This window comes from Lepidochelys kempii, chromosome 2 (assembly GCF_965140265.1).
Source record: "Lepidochelys kempii isolate rLepKem1 chromosome 2, rLepKem1.hap2, whole genome shotgun sequence".
Classification (NCBI taxonomy): domain Eukaryota; kingdom Metazoa; phylum Chordata; order Testudines; family Cheloniidae; genus Lepidochelys; species Lepidochelys kempii.
The window spans coordinates 248,957,464-248,974,476 of NC_133257.1; the positions used below are offsets into that span (position 1 = coordinate 248,957,464).

General features: G+C 42.3%; 2 protein-coding genes across 5 annotated transcripts in view; both read left to right on the forward strand.

The window, feature by feature from the left end:
* The window catches only part of ESYT2 (extended synaptotagmin 2), a 130,286-nt gene that overhangs the window by 39,738 nt on the left and 73,535 nt on the right, over positions 1-17,013 (forward strand). For all 4 annotated transcript variants that reach the window (XM_073334532.1, XM_073334533.1, XM_073334534.1 and 1 more), the window contains 2 exons: positions 19-153; positions 10,177-10,253. In XM_073334532.1, the coding sequence (XP_073190633.1) occupies positions 19-153; positions 10,177-10,253 (212 nt within the window). The remainder of the gene's footprint in view (positions 1-18; positions 154-10,176; positions 10,254-17,013) is intronic.
* Positions 177-6,302, forward strand: LOC140907778 (uncharacterized). The gene is made up of 3 exons (XM_073334539.1): positions 177-3,313; positions 3,410-3,812; positions 5,675-6,302. Exons 1-3 carry the CDS (start codon positions 3,122-3,124, stop codon positions 5,737-5,739), a joined length of 660 nt encoding a protein of 219 aa, XP_073190640.1. The 5' UTR covers positions 177-3,121; the 3' UTR covers positions 5,740-6,302.

The window sequence follows — 17,013 nt, forward strand, 5'->3', positions numbered from 1 at the left end:
TTATTTCTTTCTCCTCAGACTGTAAAACACTTGTGGCCTTTTATTTGCCAGTTTATTGAGAAACTTTTCAGAGAAACAATAGAACCAGCTGTGAGAGGAGCAAACAACCACCTTAGTACCTTCAGTTTCACAAAGATTGATATAGGTCACCAGGTCAGTTTCTTTTAACTTATGAGTTTTTAAATGTGTCTCTCTCTTGCTTTTTTAACATGATACATTAAAGTTACACAAGTAAGGCCTTTTGGTGACATTTGATTGTAAATTCTTGGGGGCAGGGAATGTCTTTGAATGTGTTTGTGCAACACCCAGCACAATGAGGTCCTGTTAAGGGCCTCTAGGTGCTACTATAATATAATATAAATATTAAATAATAAAATGCAAATGTGTGAGACTTGGGAGGCAAATTTAATGCTGCCTTTTGATCTAGGATCACCGTTGTGGAAAGATTATCCCACTTGTGGGAGAATGGCAAAGACAGTAATCCTTAATCTTAAAGGATTCCGATATTAACATAATTAAATGTAAGCCTCTCACTAATACCTTTTTAAATTAACTCAGTAGACTTAAATGATACTTTAGGTGGAGGAATCTTTTTTGCTTTGTTAATTAAAAAAAATCACTGCTGATCCCACTGGTAACAAATTTTGGGAAAAAAAGACTAGTGTGAGGCCTATGATTTCAGTGGGGAGCACTAGTACGTTGGTTGAGTATGTATAATGCTACTGTTGTGTTACAGTACTACACTACTGTGAGTTACGTTCTTGAAGAAGGAATTACCCTCACCCTTGTTTCCTTACACAGCAGAATCTTCATTCCAGTCTTGTATGGTGTGGCTATTAATGTCTCCTTGTGGTTGGTTAGGTGGCTGATTGCTAGTATAATGAAGCTATGGTGAAGCAAAAACAAAAAATAAAAAGATTGTAAAGCATATATGAGAACTTGTGTAGCAAGCTTTTTGAGCATTCAAAAATTGATGCTTACCATTTTCTTCCCCCTTATCTTGAACAAATATTACCCTTCCCCTTTTCATGAATCTGACAGTGTTTGAAAGTCAAATTCATGCCTCGAATTCCTCTATTGACTTCAATGAGTTTAAATGAGTGAATGAATTTGGTCTCAGCCTCCAGTGTAAGTCATAGGAGAAGCTCAGATATAGAGGTAACAATGTAGGGAAAATATTTGACAGCATACTTCCAGTCTAATTTAGAGAGAATGAAGTCTTGCTTATGTATTCATTGAACTTTAAGGATATGATCCTGATTCATATTGCCACTTTAACTCAAAGTTGCGGAACACACCAAAATTCCTCTCTCTGCTGGTCTGTCAGGAGCTTTTCAGAAGACTTCTGTTGCTTCTTTGATAGTTTTGGTTTGTTTGTATTTCTATTTCTTAGAACTTCAATGCTGATAATTAAAAGGATCAGATCCTGGCCACTGCTCTGGCCACTTTGCACTATGTCAGTGACACAAATGGTCTGTACAGCTTCCTTAACAGTCAGCTGGGTATTCCTCTGGTAAGGGTGAATCTCTGGCTTGCAGAGAAGGCATGGCATGGCCAGAGCATGCTGCCTTCTAGCAGTCCCCAGCTGTGGAGCCCTTAGGGATTGTTCCAGCCAAATGAAATTGAGCTGCTCTGAGACTGCTTTGAATTACAACAAAGGCTAGAATGACCTCCAGTAGCCTTTAGGGAAATACAAAGATGGCTTAGAGCAACCAATATGCTTATGCTCATCTGTGTCAAGTGGAGGTGTAGAGCAGTTGAGGATGTAGTATCACGGAGCACATCACTGGACACCGTCAGTACCAGGTCAAGTAATTGAGAACACCGGTCAGAGAAATAACCCACTTCCTTCTTTCCCTGACAAACCAAGGGACGCACCCCACCCATGTACTTATTCACTACACCAATATTGACTTGGAGTCTAAATACATTCTATGGGTGGCGTACCCGAGATCACTTATCCACTGTCGTTTTTAAAAAACTCCTGCTCCCCAATCTGAGTCTATGCCTGTTATGTACTATGTATATATCTTATTAACCTTGTAACCAACACTTGTAATCCCTCATAACCCAAGCCTGACCCCAGATGTACAGTACCTTCCTTCTTAACTTGTGTAAATTTGACTTTAAACATTAACTTGAATATACTTTTTGTGTGTGAAAACGTCCTACATTGTTCTTCCAAGCTATCATGAATGTGAAGAATGGTTTCCAATGGGGATTTCAAAGTGCTTGCTTCTCCTTTTCTCCCAGCCTGCCCACTGGGACTCAGGAGATCTGAGTTCAACTTCCAGTGCTGCTACAGTCTCCCTGGTGATGTCGATCAGACTCTCTGACTTCATTCCCCATCTGTAAAATGGGGATGATAATGCTTTCTTTCCTCCAACTTTTATCTGTCTTGTCTTTTTAGATTGTAAAGTTTGAGGCAGAGAATCTTACTGTGTGCTTGTACAACACAGTGAACCCTGATCTCACTTGGTATCTTAAGGTGCATTTCTAATATAAATAGTAAATAATAAAGTATAAGCTGAACAAGGTCAGCTCTTCGATTGAAGAGATCCAGGAAAGGAAAACCCCAGGAAGTGATGTTAATTAATAGGTGGGACTCTTCCATCTGTGTCAGTACTGAATCAGTGTCTGAGCATGGTGTTGTGAGTGGTGCAAGGTCAGGAGCAGAACCCTGTGATGTTGAATATGCTGTCTTTCATTTGGGACACAAAACTGAGGCTCTGATAAGGAATGGAATAAAGATAAGACTGATATTGTAATATCTAAGAATCCTGGAGGTTAACCCTTACATTCTGGCTAAATTCCAATTCAGACAACTAAGTTGTGCATATGTGCCCTCAGCCTTGGTCTAAACTAGGAGTTGAGGTCGAATTTAGCAGCGTTAAATCGATTTAACCCTGCACCCATCCACACGACGAAGCCCCTTTTTTTTTGACTTAAAGGGCTCTTAAAATCGATTTCCTTACTCCACTCCCGACAAGGGGATTAGCGCTGAAATCGGCCTTGCTGGGTCAAATTTGGGGTACTGTGGACACAATTAGATGGCATTGGCCTCCGTGAGCTATCCCAGAGTGCTCCATTTTGACCGCTCTGGACAGCACTCTCAACTCAGATGCACTGGCCAGGGAGACAGGAAAAGGCCCGCGAACTTTTGAATTTCAATTTCCTGTTTGGCCAGCAAGGCAAGCTGCAGGTGACCATGCAGAGCTCATCAACAGAGGTGACCATGCAGAGCTCATCAGCAGAGGTGACCATGGTGGAGTCCCAGAATTGCAAAAGAGCTCCAGCATGGACCGAACAGGAGGTACGGGATCTGATCGCTGTATGGGGAGAGGAATCTGTGCTATCAGAATTCCGTTCCAGTTTTCGAAATGCCAAAACATTTGTCAAAATCTCCCAGGGCATGAAGGACAGAGGCCATAACAAGGACCTGAAGCAGTGCCGCGTGAAACTTAAGAAGCTGAGGCAAGCCTACCAGAAAACCAGAGAGGCGAACGGCCGCTCTGGGTCAGAGCCCAAAACAAGCCGCTTCTATGATGAGCTGCATGCCATTTTAGGGGGTTCAGCCACCACTACCCCAGCCGTGCTGTTTGACTCCTTCAATGGAGGTGGAGGCAACACGGAAGCAAGTTTTGGGGATGAGGAAGATGATGATGAGGTTGTAGATAGCTCACAGCAAGCAAGTGGAGAAACTGGTTTTCCCAACAGGCAGGAATTGTTTCTCGCCCTGGACCTGGAGCCAGTACCCCCCAAACCCACCCAAGCCTGCCTCCCGGACCTGCCAGGTGGAGAAGGGACCTCAGGTGAGTGTACCTTCTTAAAATACTATACGTGGTTTAAAAGCAAGCATGTTTAATGATTAATTTGCCCTGGCATTCGCGGCTCTCCTGGATGTACTCCCAAAGCCTTTGCTAAAGGTTTCTGGGGAGGGCAGCCTTATTCCTGATGCACTTGCATGAGAGGAAAGTGATCAGGAACAGCCAGCATGGATTCACCAAGGGAAGGTCATGCCTATCTAATCGCCTTTTATGATGAGATTACTGGTTCTGTGGATGAAGGGAAAGCAATGGATGTATTGTTTCTTGACTTTAGCAAAGCTTTTGACACGGTCTCCCACAGTATTCTTGTCAGCAAGTTAAGGAAGTATGGGCTGGATGAATGCACTATAAGGTGGGTAGAAAGCTGGCTAGATTGTCGGGCTCAACGGGTAGTGATCAATGGCTCCATGTCTAGTTGGCAGCCGGTATCAAGTGGAGTGCCCCAAGGGTCGGTCCTGGGGCCGGTTTTGTTCAATATCTTCATAAATGATCTGGAGGATGGTGTGGATTGCACTCTCAGCAAATTTGCGGATGATACTAAACTGGGAGGAGTGGTAGATACGCTGGAGGGGAGGGATAGGATACAGAAGGACCTAGACAAATTGGAGGATTGGGCCAAAAGAAATCTGATGAGGTTCAATAAGGACAAGTGCAGGGTCCTGCACTTAGGATGGAAGAATCCAATGCACCGCTACAGACTAGGGACCGAATGGCTAGGCAGCAGTTCTGCGGAAAAGGACCTAGGGGTGACAGTGGACGAGAAGCTGGATATGAGGCAGCAGTGTGCCCTTGTTGCCAAGAAGGCCAATGGCATTTTGGGATGTATAAGTAGGGGCATAGCGAGCAGATCGAGGGACGTGATCGTTCCCCTCTATTCGACATTGGTGAGGCCTCATCTGGAGTACTGTGTCCAGTTTTGGGCCCCACACTACAAGAAGGATGTGGATAAATTGGAGAGAGTCCAGCGAAGGGCAACAAATATGATTAGGGGTCTAGAACACATGACTTATGAGGAGAGGCTGAGGGAACTGGGATTGTTTAGCCTGCAGAAGAGAAGAATGAGGGGGGATTTGATAGCTGCTTTCAACTACCTGAAAGGGGGTTCCAAAGAAGATGGCTCTAGACTGTTCTCAATGGTAGCAGATGACAGAACGAGGAGTAATGGTCTCAAGTTGCAGTGGGGGAGGTTTAGATTGGATATTAGGAAAAACTTTTTCACTAAGAGGGTGGTGAAACACTGGAATGCGTTACCTAGGGAGGTGGTAGAATCGCCTTCCTTGGAGGTTTTTAAGGTCAGGCTTGACAAAGCCCTGCCTGGGATGATTTAACTGGGAATTGGTCCAGCTTCGAGCAGGGGGTTGGACTAGATGACCTTCTGGGGTCCCTTCCAACCCTGATATTCTATGATTCCATCCACCATGGTAGGACACTTTACCACTCCAGGCCAGTAGCACGTACTCGGGAATCATTGTAGAACAAAGCATGGCAGTGTATGTTTGCTGGCGTTCAAACAACATCCGTTCTTTATCTCTGTGTTATCCTCAGGAGAGTGATATCATTCATGGTCACCTGGTTAAATAGGGTGCTTTTCTTAAGGGGACATTCAGAGGTGCCCGTTCCTGCTGGGTTGTTTGCCTGTGGCTGAGCAGGAATGTTCCTCGCTGTTAGCCACGGGGAGTGGGGAGGTGCTAGCCACACGCTGGGGGGAGGCAAAATGCGACCTTGGAACGAAAGCACATGTGCTATGTATGTAATGCTAACAGCAAGGTTTACCCTGAAAGAGTGTACCCATTGTTCCATAAAATGTGTCTTTTTAAATACCACTGTCCCTTTTATTTCTCCACCAGCTGCATGTGTTTCAAGGATCACAGGATCTTCTCCTTCCCAGAGGCTAGTGAAGATCAGAAGGTGAAAAAAACGCACTCGCGATGAAATGTTTTCTGACCTCATGCTGTCCTCACACACTGCAGAGCACAGACAAATGCCTGGAGGCAGACAATGTCAGAGTGCAGGAAAGCACAAAAAGACCAGGAGGAGAGGTGGCGGGCTGAAGAGAGGGCTGAAGCTGAAAGGTGGCGGCAGCATGATGAGAGGAGGCAGGACTCGATGCTGAGGCTGCTGGAGGATCAAACTAATATGCTCCAGTGTATGGGTTGAGCTGCAGGAAAGGCAGCAGGAGCACAGACCGCCACTACAGCCCCTGTGTAACCAACCACCCTCCTCCCCAAGTTCCATAGCCTCCTCACCCAGATGCCCAAGAACGCGGTGGGGGGCCTCCGGCCACCCAGCCACTCCACCCCAGAGGATTGCCCAAGCAACAGAAGGCTGGCCTTCAATAAGTTTTAAAGTGCTGTGTGGCCTTGTCCTTCCCTCCTCCACCACCCCTCCTGGTGCTTCTCTCCACCACCACTTCTCCTGGGCTACCTTGGTAGTTATCCCCCTATTTGTGTGATGAATTAATAAAGAATGTATGAATGTGAAGCAACAATGACTTTATTGCCTCTGCAAGCGGTGATCGAAGGGGGGAGGTGAGGGTGGTTAGCTTACAGGGAAGTAGAGTGAACCAAGGGGGTGGGGTTTCATCAAGGAGAAACAAACAGAACTTTCACACCGTAGCCTGGCCAGTCATGAAACTGTTTTTCAAAGCTTCTCTGATGCGCACCATGCCCTCCTGTGCTCTTCTAACCGCCCTGGTGTCTGGCTGCGCGTAACCAGCAGCCAGGCGATTTGCCTCAACCTCCCACCCCACCATAAACATCTCCCCCTTACTCTCACAGATATTGTGGAGTGCACAGCAAGCAATAATAACAATGGGAATATTGGTTTCGCTGAGGTCTAAGCGAGTCGGTAAACTGCACCAGCGCACTTTTAAACGTCCAGATGCACATTCTACCGCCATTCTGCACTTGTAGTTGAACAGCTGTAGTTCAACTGTAGTTGAACGGCTCCTGACTACTGTCCAGGCTACCTGTGTACGGCTTCATGAGCCATGGCATTAAGGGGTAGGCTGGGTCCCCAAGGATAACTATAGGCATTTCAACATCCCCAACAGTTATTTTCTGGTCTGGGAATAAAGTCCCTTCCTGCAGCTTTTGAAACAGACCAGAGTTCCTGAAGATGCGAGCGTCATGTACCTTTCCCGGCCATCCCATGTTGATGTTGGTGAAACGTGCCTTGTGATCCACCAGTGCTTGCAGCACTATTGAAAAGGACCCCTTGCGGTTTATGTACTTGCCGGCTTGATGCTCCGGTGCCAAGATAGGGATATGGGTTCTGTCTGTGGCCCCACTACAGTTAGGGAATCCCATTGCAGCAAAGCCATCCACTATGACCTGCACATTTCCCAGGGTCACTACCCTTGATATCAGCAGATCTTTGATTGCGTTGGCTACTTGCATCACAGCAACCCCCACAGTAGATTTGCCCACTCCAAATTGATTCCTGACTGACGAGTAGCTGTCTGGCATTGCAAGCTTCCACAGGGCTATTGCCACTCACTTCTCAACTGTGAGGGCTGCTCTCATCTTGGTGGTATTGCGCCTCAGGGCAGGGGAAAGCAAGTCAAAGTTCCATGGAAGTGCCCTTACGCGTGCAAAAGTTTCGGAGCCACTGGGAATCGTCCCAGACCTGCAATGCTATGCGGTCCCACCAGTCTGTGCTTGTTTCCCGAGCCCAGAATTGGCGTTCCACCGCATGAACCTGCCCCATTAGCACCATGATGCCCACATTGCCAGGGCCCGTGCTTTGAGAGAAGTCTGTGTCCATGTCCTCATCACTCTCGTCACCGCGCTGACGTCGCCTACTCGCCCGGTTTCGCTTTGGCGGGTTCTGGTGCTGCATATACTGCTGGATAATGCACGTGGTGTTTAATGTGCTCCTAATTGTCAAAGTGATCTGAGCGGCTCCCATGCTTGCTGTGGTATGGTGTCTGCACAGAAAAAAGGCTTGGAACAATTGTCTGCCATTGCCCTGACGGAGGGAGGGGCGACTGACAACATGGCTTACAGGGTTGGCTTACAGGGAATTAAAATCAATAAAGGGGGTGGCTTTTCAAGAAACTGAATGGCCCCTCAAGGATAGAACTCAAAACTGGGTTTAGCCGGCCATTGGTTTCACGGAGGGAGGGAGGAGAAAATGAATACAAAACAAATCTAGTCTATTTCTTGTTTTGAGCCACTTCATCTATCTTTATACATCTTGCTGGCAGCAGACTGTGCAGTACGACCGCTAGCCATCGTCATCTCCTGGGTGCTTGGCAGAAGATGGTGCAGTATGACTGCTGGTCATCATCTTCTGCTGGCTGCTGATTAAAAGACAGTGCACTGCCGGTAGGACTCAATCGCCATGAGACAAAACTTAAAAGGGAAATGACCTGGCTGAGTCACTCCCATGTTTGCCCAGGCGCCCCTGACCTCATCGAGTTAGTTAAAAGAGTACACAGGACTACGTCAACGATGGCTACCAGTCATACTGCACTGTCTGCTGCCAAAAGGCAATAAACTGCTGCTGTGTAGCAATGCAGTACCGCGTCTGCCAGCATCCAGGAGACATACGGTGATGGTTAGCTGCGCGGGCTCCATGCTTGCCATGGTATGGCGTCTACACAGGTAACTCAAGAAAAAAGGTGCAAAACGATTGTCTGCCCTTGCTTTCACGGAAGGAGGGAGAGAAGGGGGGGCCTGACTGTATGTACCCAGAACCACCCGTGACAATGTTTTAGCCCCATCAGGCACTGGGATTTCTACCCAGAATTCAAATGGGCGGCGGAGACTGCGGGAACTGTGGGATAGCTACCCACAGTGCAACACTCCGGAAGTAGACAGTTGCCTCGGTACTGTGGACACACTCTGCTGACTATATGCACTTAGAGCTTTTGTGTGAGGACACACAATTGACTGTATGAAAACGCTTTCTACAAAACCGACTTCTATAAATTCGACCTAATTTCGTAGTGTAGACATACCCTCAGTGTGCACACTCACAGGAGTTGCACATGGGCAAAATTGACATTCTTACTTGTACCGAGAGAGGCTATAGCAAGATGGCTCTTTGTCTTCTCTAATAAGAATACGTATCATTCAAGAATTGTAAGAGACCTTCAGAAAGAAAGATACAGAACATGTATTTTTACATAATTAATTCTTGCATATCCTTTTAATACAATATAGAACTATAAAATCAATTCAAATTAGCCCAAGCTTCAATGTCTTGGAATCCTACCTTTCCACTAAAAAAGTTTCAGAGTAGCAGCTGTTAGTCTGTATTCGCAAAAAGAAAAGGAGTACTTGTGGCACCTTAGAGGCTAACCAATTTATTTGAGCTCATGAAAGCTTATGCTCAAATAAATTGGTTAGTTTCTAAGGTGCCACAAGTACTCCTTTTCTTTTTACTAAAAAAGTTGAAGTTTAAACTTCCATAAATGAGTCTTTTCATGATGTACTTTAGTTATTTTAGAAAAATCTAAAATGGAAACATTGGTTAGTGAACTAGTTCTAATGATATAGTTTGCTGTGAGTTGTAAGGAAGGATTCTTCCTCACTTACAAACAGCCAAGATAAAAATCTATAAAAACAGTCATTAAAGAACATTAAACAGAACAATATGCTTAACCTCATCAGAGTGTGTGTCTAATTTCTTAATTGTTCTCAGACCTGGTGTAGACCGGCCCAATTGCAGTACTCTGCTATACAAGGGTATTAAAGTTTGAATCTCTCTTTCACTTCTGAGGTCAGCAAGAGCTGAAAACTTTGCAGACTCTGTGGGCAAAAAAAAATATTCTTGAGGCTCCTATGTGACAGTTTCCCCACACTGGTTGATATGAATGAGTTGTAGTATTCTAAATTGCATATGATTCCTGTCAGCTTCCATTCAGTGCTGCTGTTTTAACAAGCCTGATAAAGGAAGTGATGGGACGTTTCTTTTTTGGGGGCGTGGGGAGAGAATTAGTGATGTCCCCTGTCAAGCAGGAAAGAGATTTTTAAGCGGAACAAAGGCTTAGCATAAAATATGTGGGTAAAGCCTGAAACCTACGCCCTGGATGCTGTTTCCAGGAATGGTCTTACAAGGTTTGTCGAGATACAGCATGGCAGCACTTTGATTAAGCTGCATAGGTGGCCAGTAAATTTCCCCTCCTACTTCACTGTGTTAAATTGACAAATGTTTTAAATTGCATTTTTTAATAATGCTTTGGTGAAATAATGTAGATAATAAATATGTAAGCAATTCCTGCTGCAACTTTACTTATGTTAATCAATACTAATCCTTCTGTGAAAGATAAGGTTCAAAACATGACAAATTTTTGAAGAAAGTTTAACGTCTTTAAATGGACACCTTGTTGTTATTGTTTCAGCCACTTCGGATCAATGGTGTAAAAGTGTACACTGAAAACGTAGATAAAAGACAGATCATTTTGGATCTTCAGATCAGGTAATCCTTTTTATTTATTATCATATAAGAGCATGCACGTCCATTATAAAAATATTTTAGAATTTATGATTTGTTTATTTGGTTCTGCATTATTGTTATTGGGGTTTTTAGAACTGAATTTGTTAGGTCATTCTCAGTTCTTTAAGCAAATGTAATATCTTAATATAATTGTGCATATAGTCATTACCTAAAGCAGTCTGTAAGTTTTTGCTTTATGAATACACAATTCAAAAATAACTTGAATTTTTCTAAAATGACAAGTCATCCCAATTCCCTGGCTGCCGGCACCGTGCCTGGGGCTCCACTCCCAGCCCCGCCCCCAGCCTTAGCCCTCTTACCCCGTCCGCATCCCCCACTCCTGGTCCTGATTCTGGGGCCATAGACAAGGTAAGGGTAGATGAGAGGTAAAAATTTTGGGGATCATTGCCTTAGTCTCTGATTGCTAGAAGTTGGGAGTGGATGATAGGGGATGGATCACTAAGTGATAGCCTGTTCTGTTAATTCCCTCTGAAGCATCTGGCATCGGCCAATTCCGAAGACAGGATACTGGGCTAGATGGACCATTAGTCTGACCCAGTATGGCCATTCTTGTGTTTTTGTAGAAGTGAGAGAGCCATAGTGATACTATTTGTCTTTCTGGCTTTCAATCTTGATTAACCTAGCAATGAATTTTCAGATGTCTGTATCTCACGGAGGATGTCTGCTATTGCAAGACTATTCCTTCATCCAGGAACAAACAGGCTTAAGATGAATACTTAGATGTAGTGGGTTTATTACTCTCATGAACCCTAAAAGAGAAAACAAGTAGAATTTATTCTACTGGATGTTGCAAAGTCCATAGTTTAGCTACCACATTAAATCAGTGAACATAGCCTTCATTTCCTCCAGGAGGCCTTATTATGGCAGTGTAAGAGTGTCCAGACAAAAAGTTCAGGTCTCTGTAGTCTGATGTTCTCAGCATGTTCAGTAAAGGAAGTTTTTTATGAATTACGAGTTTAAAAACTTCTTCAGGGCAGCAACTTTATTCCAAAACCCCAAGGTCATACAGCATGACGTTGGAACCTCATTCTTTACAGCACAGATTGAACCCTTCCATAGATTACAAGGCCAAAAGGGACCATTGTGATCATCTGTATAACACAGGCCATAGAACTTCCCCAATATAATTCTGTCTGATAGTCCTCAGAACTGTCATAATATTCATTCACTTAAAGAAATATTCCTCCTTTAGTTTAGCATCAGAGTCCAGGGCTTTTACAAGCACTAATAATCTCAGAGCAGGATATTCATGTGTCCTGTACTGAGATTTGATAGATGGCCTTTAGTTAAACACATACTGCATATTCCTCATACAATCTTAGCCAATGTAATTTCCTTTGTTTTGGCAGAAGTCTTCTTAAGGCCTTTGTGCCCAGGCAAAGCGAGCAGTGATTTATATGTAATCTGCCTCATTTTGTTTGTCCAAATTTAAAGAATAATCCTGTTTCCCATCCTGGAAACATATCTGTATACCTTAGCATGAAGAATAGGAAAATTTATCTGTGCTTATCTGAAATTTTTCTTTCTTTGTGTAGGATCTGGCTCACCTTGGGACAAACAAATGATCCCGTACAAAGATGAAAATTAACATACAAGGATTTGAGTTTGTTGTTATGTAGAATTCACTGTGCTCTGGAATAGGAGAAATGTTTTCCATAAGATGTACTTAACAGAGTCGAATTTAGGAAAGTAGCTTTGAATTATCCTGGCTGTGGAAGTTTCCTCAGCTGGAGGGTGCATCAGGAGATGGGGCACGTCTCTGTTGCCAGTGATTGACAAATCTGGTTCTGCCCAAGGTGCAAGCAGGCTGAAGTACCCAGTGTAATGGATCTGTGGACTTTGGGGCTTGTCTACCTGGAAAGTTAGAGCTCAACCAGTGAGGGTGTATTTACAGTACGCTGGCTACTCTCCACTAACTCCCTGTGTAAACATTCTTACTGCACACTAAAAGTGCCTTTGTGACCTTTACCTTAATTCACTCTCGGGCTTATCTGTGCAGCAAACTACTGTATTGCAAGCCAGGAAGTAAATCTTTGCACACCAGCTTGCTGCACAGTGAAGTTCCATATGAACAGTGGTACAATGCAATGAAAGTCCTGGAGTGCAGCTTGGAGTATTACATTTTGATGTAGCAGCATGCTAAGCCCTGCTCTGCAGATTTCACTGTGCTGTAGCAGTGTCTGCATGGGACTGTAGAGTCACACCTTGGCTTGCTGTCAGGGTGGGTTGATTTAAATCAAATTGATTTAAATCACTAGTCAGGAAGACTCTAATCTTGGATTTCTACATAAAAATACATTCTTGTTGCTTGTTATAACCTTAATACGTATTCTTCACAACTCAGAGATAGGTGTAGGTACACATTATAGAAGCATAGGTACACATTTTAGAAGGTACACACTATGCATTTTTAAAGTCAGGACCAGCTCTACAGTTTTTGCCGCCCCAAGCAGTGAAAAAAACTGCTGCCACGGACGGCAAGACGGAGAAGCTGCCACTGAATTGCTGCTGCGGCTGGCAGGACAGAGGGGCTGCCGCCAAATTGCTACCGCCGCGGAAACACTGCCACCCCTTTCTAACTGTCGCCCCAAGCACCTGCTTGGAACGCTGGTGCCTGGAGCCAGCCCTGTTTAAAGTGATTTATTTTGAAAACTTTTCAGATTAGTTTTACAGGTATATCAGAAAATGATTGTTTGGTTATTTTATTTACCAAAGGTAACTGAAGCTGATATTTATGAAGTCACTATCTCCCGTTCAACAGGTTAATCATTAACATTTGGAGGATTTTCTTGCCATACTGTATTCGGAGAACATCAGACAGACAGACATTTAAATTGTTTTATTTAACTAAAACAACAACATTTTGTATTCTGGATTTATTTCTTTAACAGCAAACATAATATTTTAACAAAAAAAGCATATGATTTTTTGAATTTAGTTAAACATTCAAGTTTTTTAAAATCAGGTTTGTTTTTGTTAAAATTGTTTAAAATAGTTAAATGAAATATTAATATTAAAAATCAAATCGACTATGTCAGCCAGGTTAATATGAGAAACTTAAAAAATATTGGCTTCTGCATCTAACTCAGTTGTCTTCACCTTCATTTTCCTGTTTGTTCATAATCTGGAAAAGAAAAACAAGCTTTCCTGCTTTTCCAGGTCCCAAACAATTTCTCAATTTGGAATGAATTAGTCCAAAGGAAGAAAATATTCTTTCTACACTGGCAGAAGAAACTATTGCTGTTAAGTGCGATTATCACTTCAACAGTCTCTGAATCCAAGTGCTTAAGTCACTTCCACTAGTTTACTGGTGTGACTTTCTTTAAAACATCATTAGCAAACATATTTCTTGAATGGTTCTTATTCCCAAACTGGGTCTCTCTTACAGCCTGCTGCCGTTACAGGTTTTCCCTTCTAGTGAGCAAATGGTATGGTAAATCTCAAATCAATGGAGGCTAAACTCAGGAAGACCTCGAGACTTCTGGAATATGCTGCTCAAACAGTTTCACTTTTGTTTCTACTTCCTGTCCCTCCCTTCTCACATTTATCTCCAGACTTCTTCCCCTTGTCCAGATCTATTCCACCCCAAACCATCCTCTATTAATTTAATTTCTTGAAGCTTTGTACCTTTAGAGAGGTAAGAGATTGACTCTGTGTACACAAATTTGCAGAGGGATAATAGGGTTGAGGTCTGTTATTTCTTACTTCTATATATTTATATAAAACCATTTTTACTCTTAACAAGCATGTCATCTCTGGAGACACAAATCCACAGTTTGAGAACTGGAAAACTAAGCATCTCTGATGGTATCTTCTAGACTGAGCACTGAGTCCCATTGGGCAGATAGAAAGATTAACCTAAATCTATACAGAAGCCCCTGAAACCCCATAAAATTGGGTCCATAATCCATGAACTATTGGAACTCATTTACAAAACTTCTCTTAAACATTACATGAATATATTGTCTCATACTATAGAATTAGAATTTGTAATCCCTATTCCATGATGAGATATCTTTGAGCTGTAATGTATCTTAATTAAAACTCTTAGATCAGATTTTTTTGATAAAATGCTTTGAGGAAAAAAGCAATTTAAATTTAAAAAGATCCAATTTTTTTTTATCGTTGATTTTTATTTACCCGGCTTGCTGTGCAGTAACTTGCTCTTGAAACAAGCCCTAAAAATGTACTAAGCTAAATTGGCCAATGGCACTTTTAGTGCCTGTAAGAGTCCATAATAAGACAGAAAATATCATATTGCCTCTATGTAAATCCCTGGTATGCCCACATCTTGAATAATTAGTGTAGATGTGGTCACCCCATCTCAAAAAATATATATTGGAATTGGAAATGGTTCAGAAAGGGCAACAAAAAGGATTGGGGATATGGAACAGCTTCTGTATGAGGAGAGATTAATAAGGTTGGTACTTTTCAGCTTGGAAAAGAGCCGAAGAAGGGGGAATATGATAGAGGTCTAAAAAAATCATGATGGATGTGGAGAAAGTGAATAAGGAAGTGTTATTTACACCTCATAACACAAGAACTAGCGGTCACCAAATGAAATTAATGGGCAGCAGGTTTAAAACAAATAAAAGGAAGTATTTCTTCACATAACGCACAGTCAACCTGTGGAGCATTTTGCCAGAGGATGTTGTGAAGGCCAAGACTATAACAGGGTTCAAAAAAGAACTAGATACATTCATGGAGGATAGGCCATCAATGGCTATTAGCCAGGATGGACACGGATGATGTCCCTAGCCTTTGTTTGCTAGAATCTTGGAATGGGCAACGGGATGGATCACTTGATGGTTACCTGTTCTGTTCATTCCCTCTGGGGCACCTGGCATTGGCCACTGTCGGAAGACAGGATACTGAGCTAGATGGACCTTTGGTCTGATCCAGTATGACAGTTCTTATATTCTTATATGAAAATGTAATGCAGAGTAGATAGTGTGCTGTAAATTGACACTCTTGCTGCATGCTAACTTCCCCAAGTAGACAAGCCCTTATTATTTGAAAAAGTGAAATTTTCAGGTAAGCCCAGCTACATTTTCTTAATCTGCTTCTTGGTGGCAAAGAAGGAAGTGGAAGGGAGAATATTATTGTTTTTTTAAAATTTATTTGAAAGGCTCACAAACTTTGAGAGCCATTTAAGTAACGAAAAAGTTAGCAACAAAAAAAAAAAATCTAAATGAGATGTTAATCCATTAGGTCAGTAATCCTTCTGTTTGTCTGATACTGACTCACTGACGACTGTTATGGCTTGCCAGCTAAAGCAACTGTACACTTCATGGTCTATTAATTCTCCTCTTTCATACTATGAGTAACCCCCAAGGCACTTTTATGGAACACACCGAGAGGATGAATATCTAAGAAATCAAAAGGCTGTGGATTAAAGTGTTCCCCACTAGACTATGATATGTCTCTGTCACTTTAGTGATCTGCAAATTAAAGTAGTCTTAAATATTTCAGGACCATTATGATCTCAATTAGATAAACTGTGCTTGTTAAATGAGACTCCAAATAGTAGGTGATGGTACAGCCTAACAGTGTCGCATGTACATGGGCCCAGCAAAATGTGTTAAAGGGCAAAGTTTTCTCTAATATATTCTAAGATTAAAGGTTGTTACTGATTTTTTCCAGTTTGGTGCTGTTTACTTCTAGTGGCCAGTTTGTTTTGATAAACTCTTAACACACACAAAGACAAAAACTAATATATTACACACACACACACAATATTTAAAAACATATTTAAGAAGGCAAAGTCATGCACTGAAAAATTAGGAAAGGCTGAATTAAAGTTGCCCATACAACCTTAATTTGATCTCTTTTTAGCATATGCATTATGATACAATGTTTTGTATGAATTATGTGATTCAGTACTATTTTTTCCACAGGACCCTTGTTTCACTCAGCGCACAAACTGGACCTGCTCTAGGGATAAATCAGGGTTGTGTAGTAAAGGAAGCTGTAATCTGTAGGACCCCTGCTTTATCTGTTGCTCTAGCTGAGAGGTGTGTAGTGAATGAGCCAGGGGATTGCTGGAAGAGATGGTTAAGACAGTTGAATGCAGCCCTGGGAAATGGTATCCCTGGATGTGCCACAGAGTTCCTATGTGATGCTAGACAAGTCACTTAAACCAAATATTTCACAGGTGATCACTAGTTGTGTGTTCTGTCATTTCTGGATGCATGATTTCAGATTCTGAGATCTAATTTCAGAGTGCTGAGAACACATAACTAAAACTGAAGTCAGTGGGAGCTCTGCTTTGAAACTATAAATTGCTGTATAATTCTAAGTACTGTGAAAAATCAAGTCCTAGGTGTGTCAAATTGAGCACCCAAAATTAGTGGATATTTTTGACCTTACTGTCTCTCAGCTTCTGATCTGCATAATGAGGATAGTAATATTCAAAGGGGTATAGTGAAAATAAATTCATTAATATGTGAAGCACTCCAGTACTATAGTGAGGAGTGCCATCAAAAAGCCCATGAGGAAATTAATAATTCTGTATTCAGAACAAGGTTTTAATAATGTGTAGTATAAATAAGGCCTTCATTGAACAAAGAAGAGAAAATATTGAACAGCTAGCTAAATGAGCACTATCCATTCTTTGCACTGAATGAGGCAGTGGTTCTATGGAAAAATAATAAGTGATTATGTAATTAAAGAATGTATTATAATGCATATGCATGAGGTGGCCAAATTCAGGTTGCACATA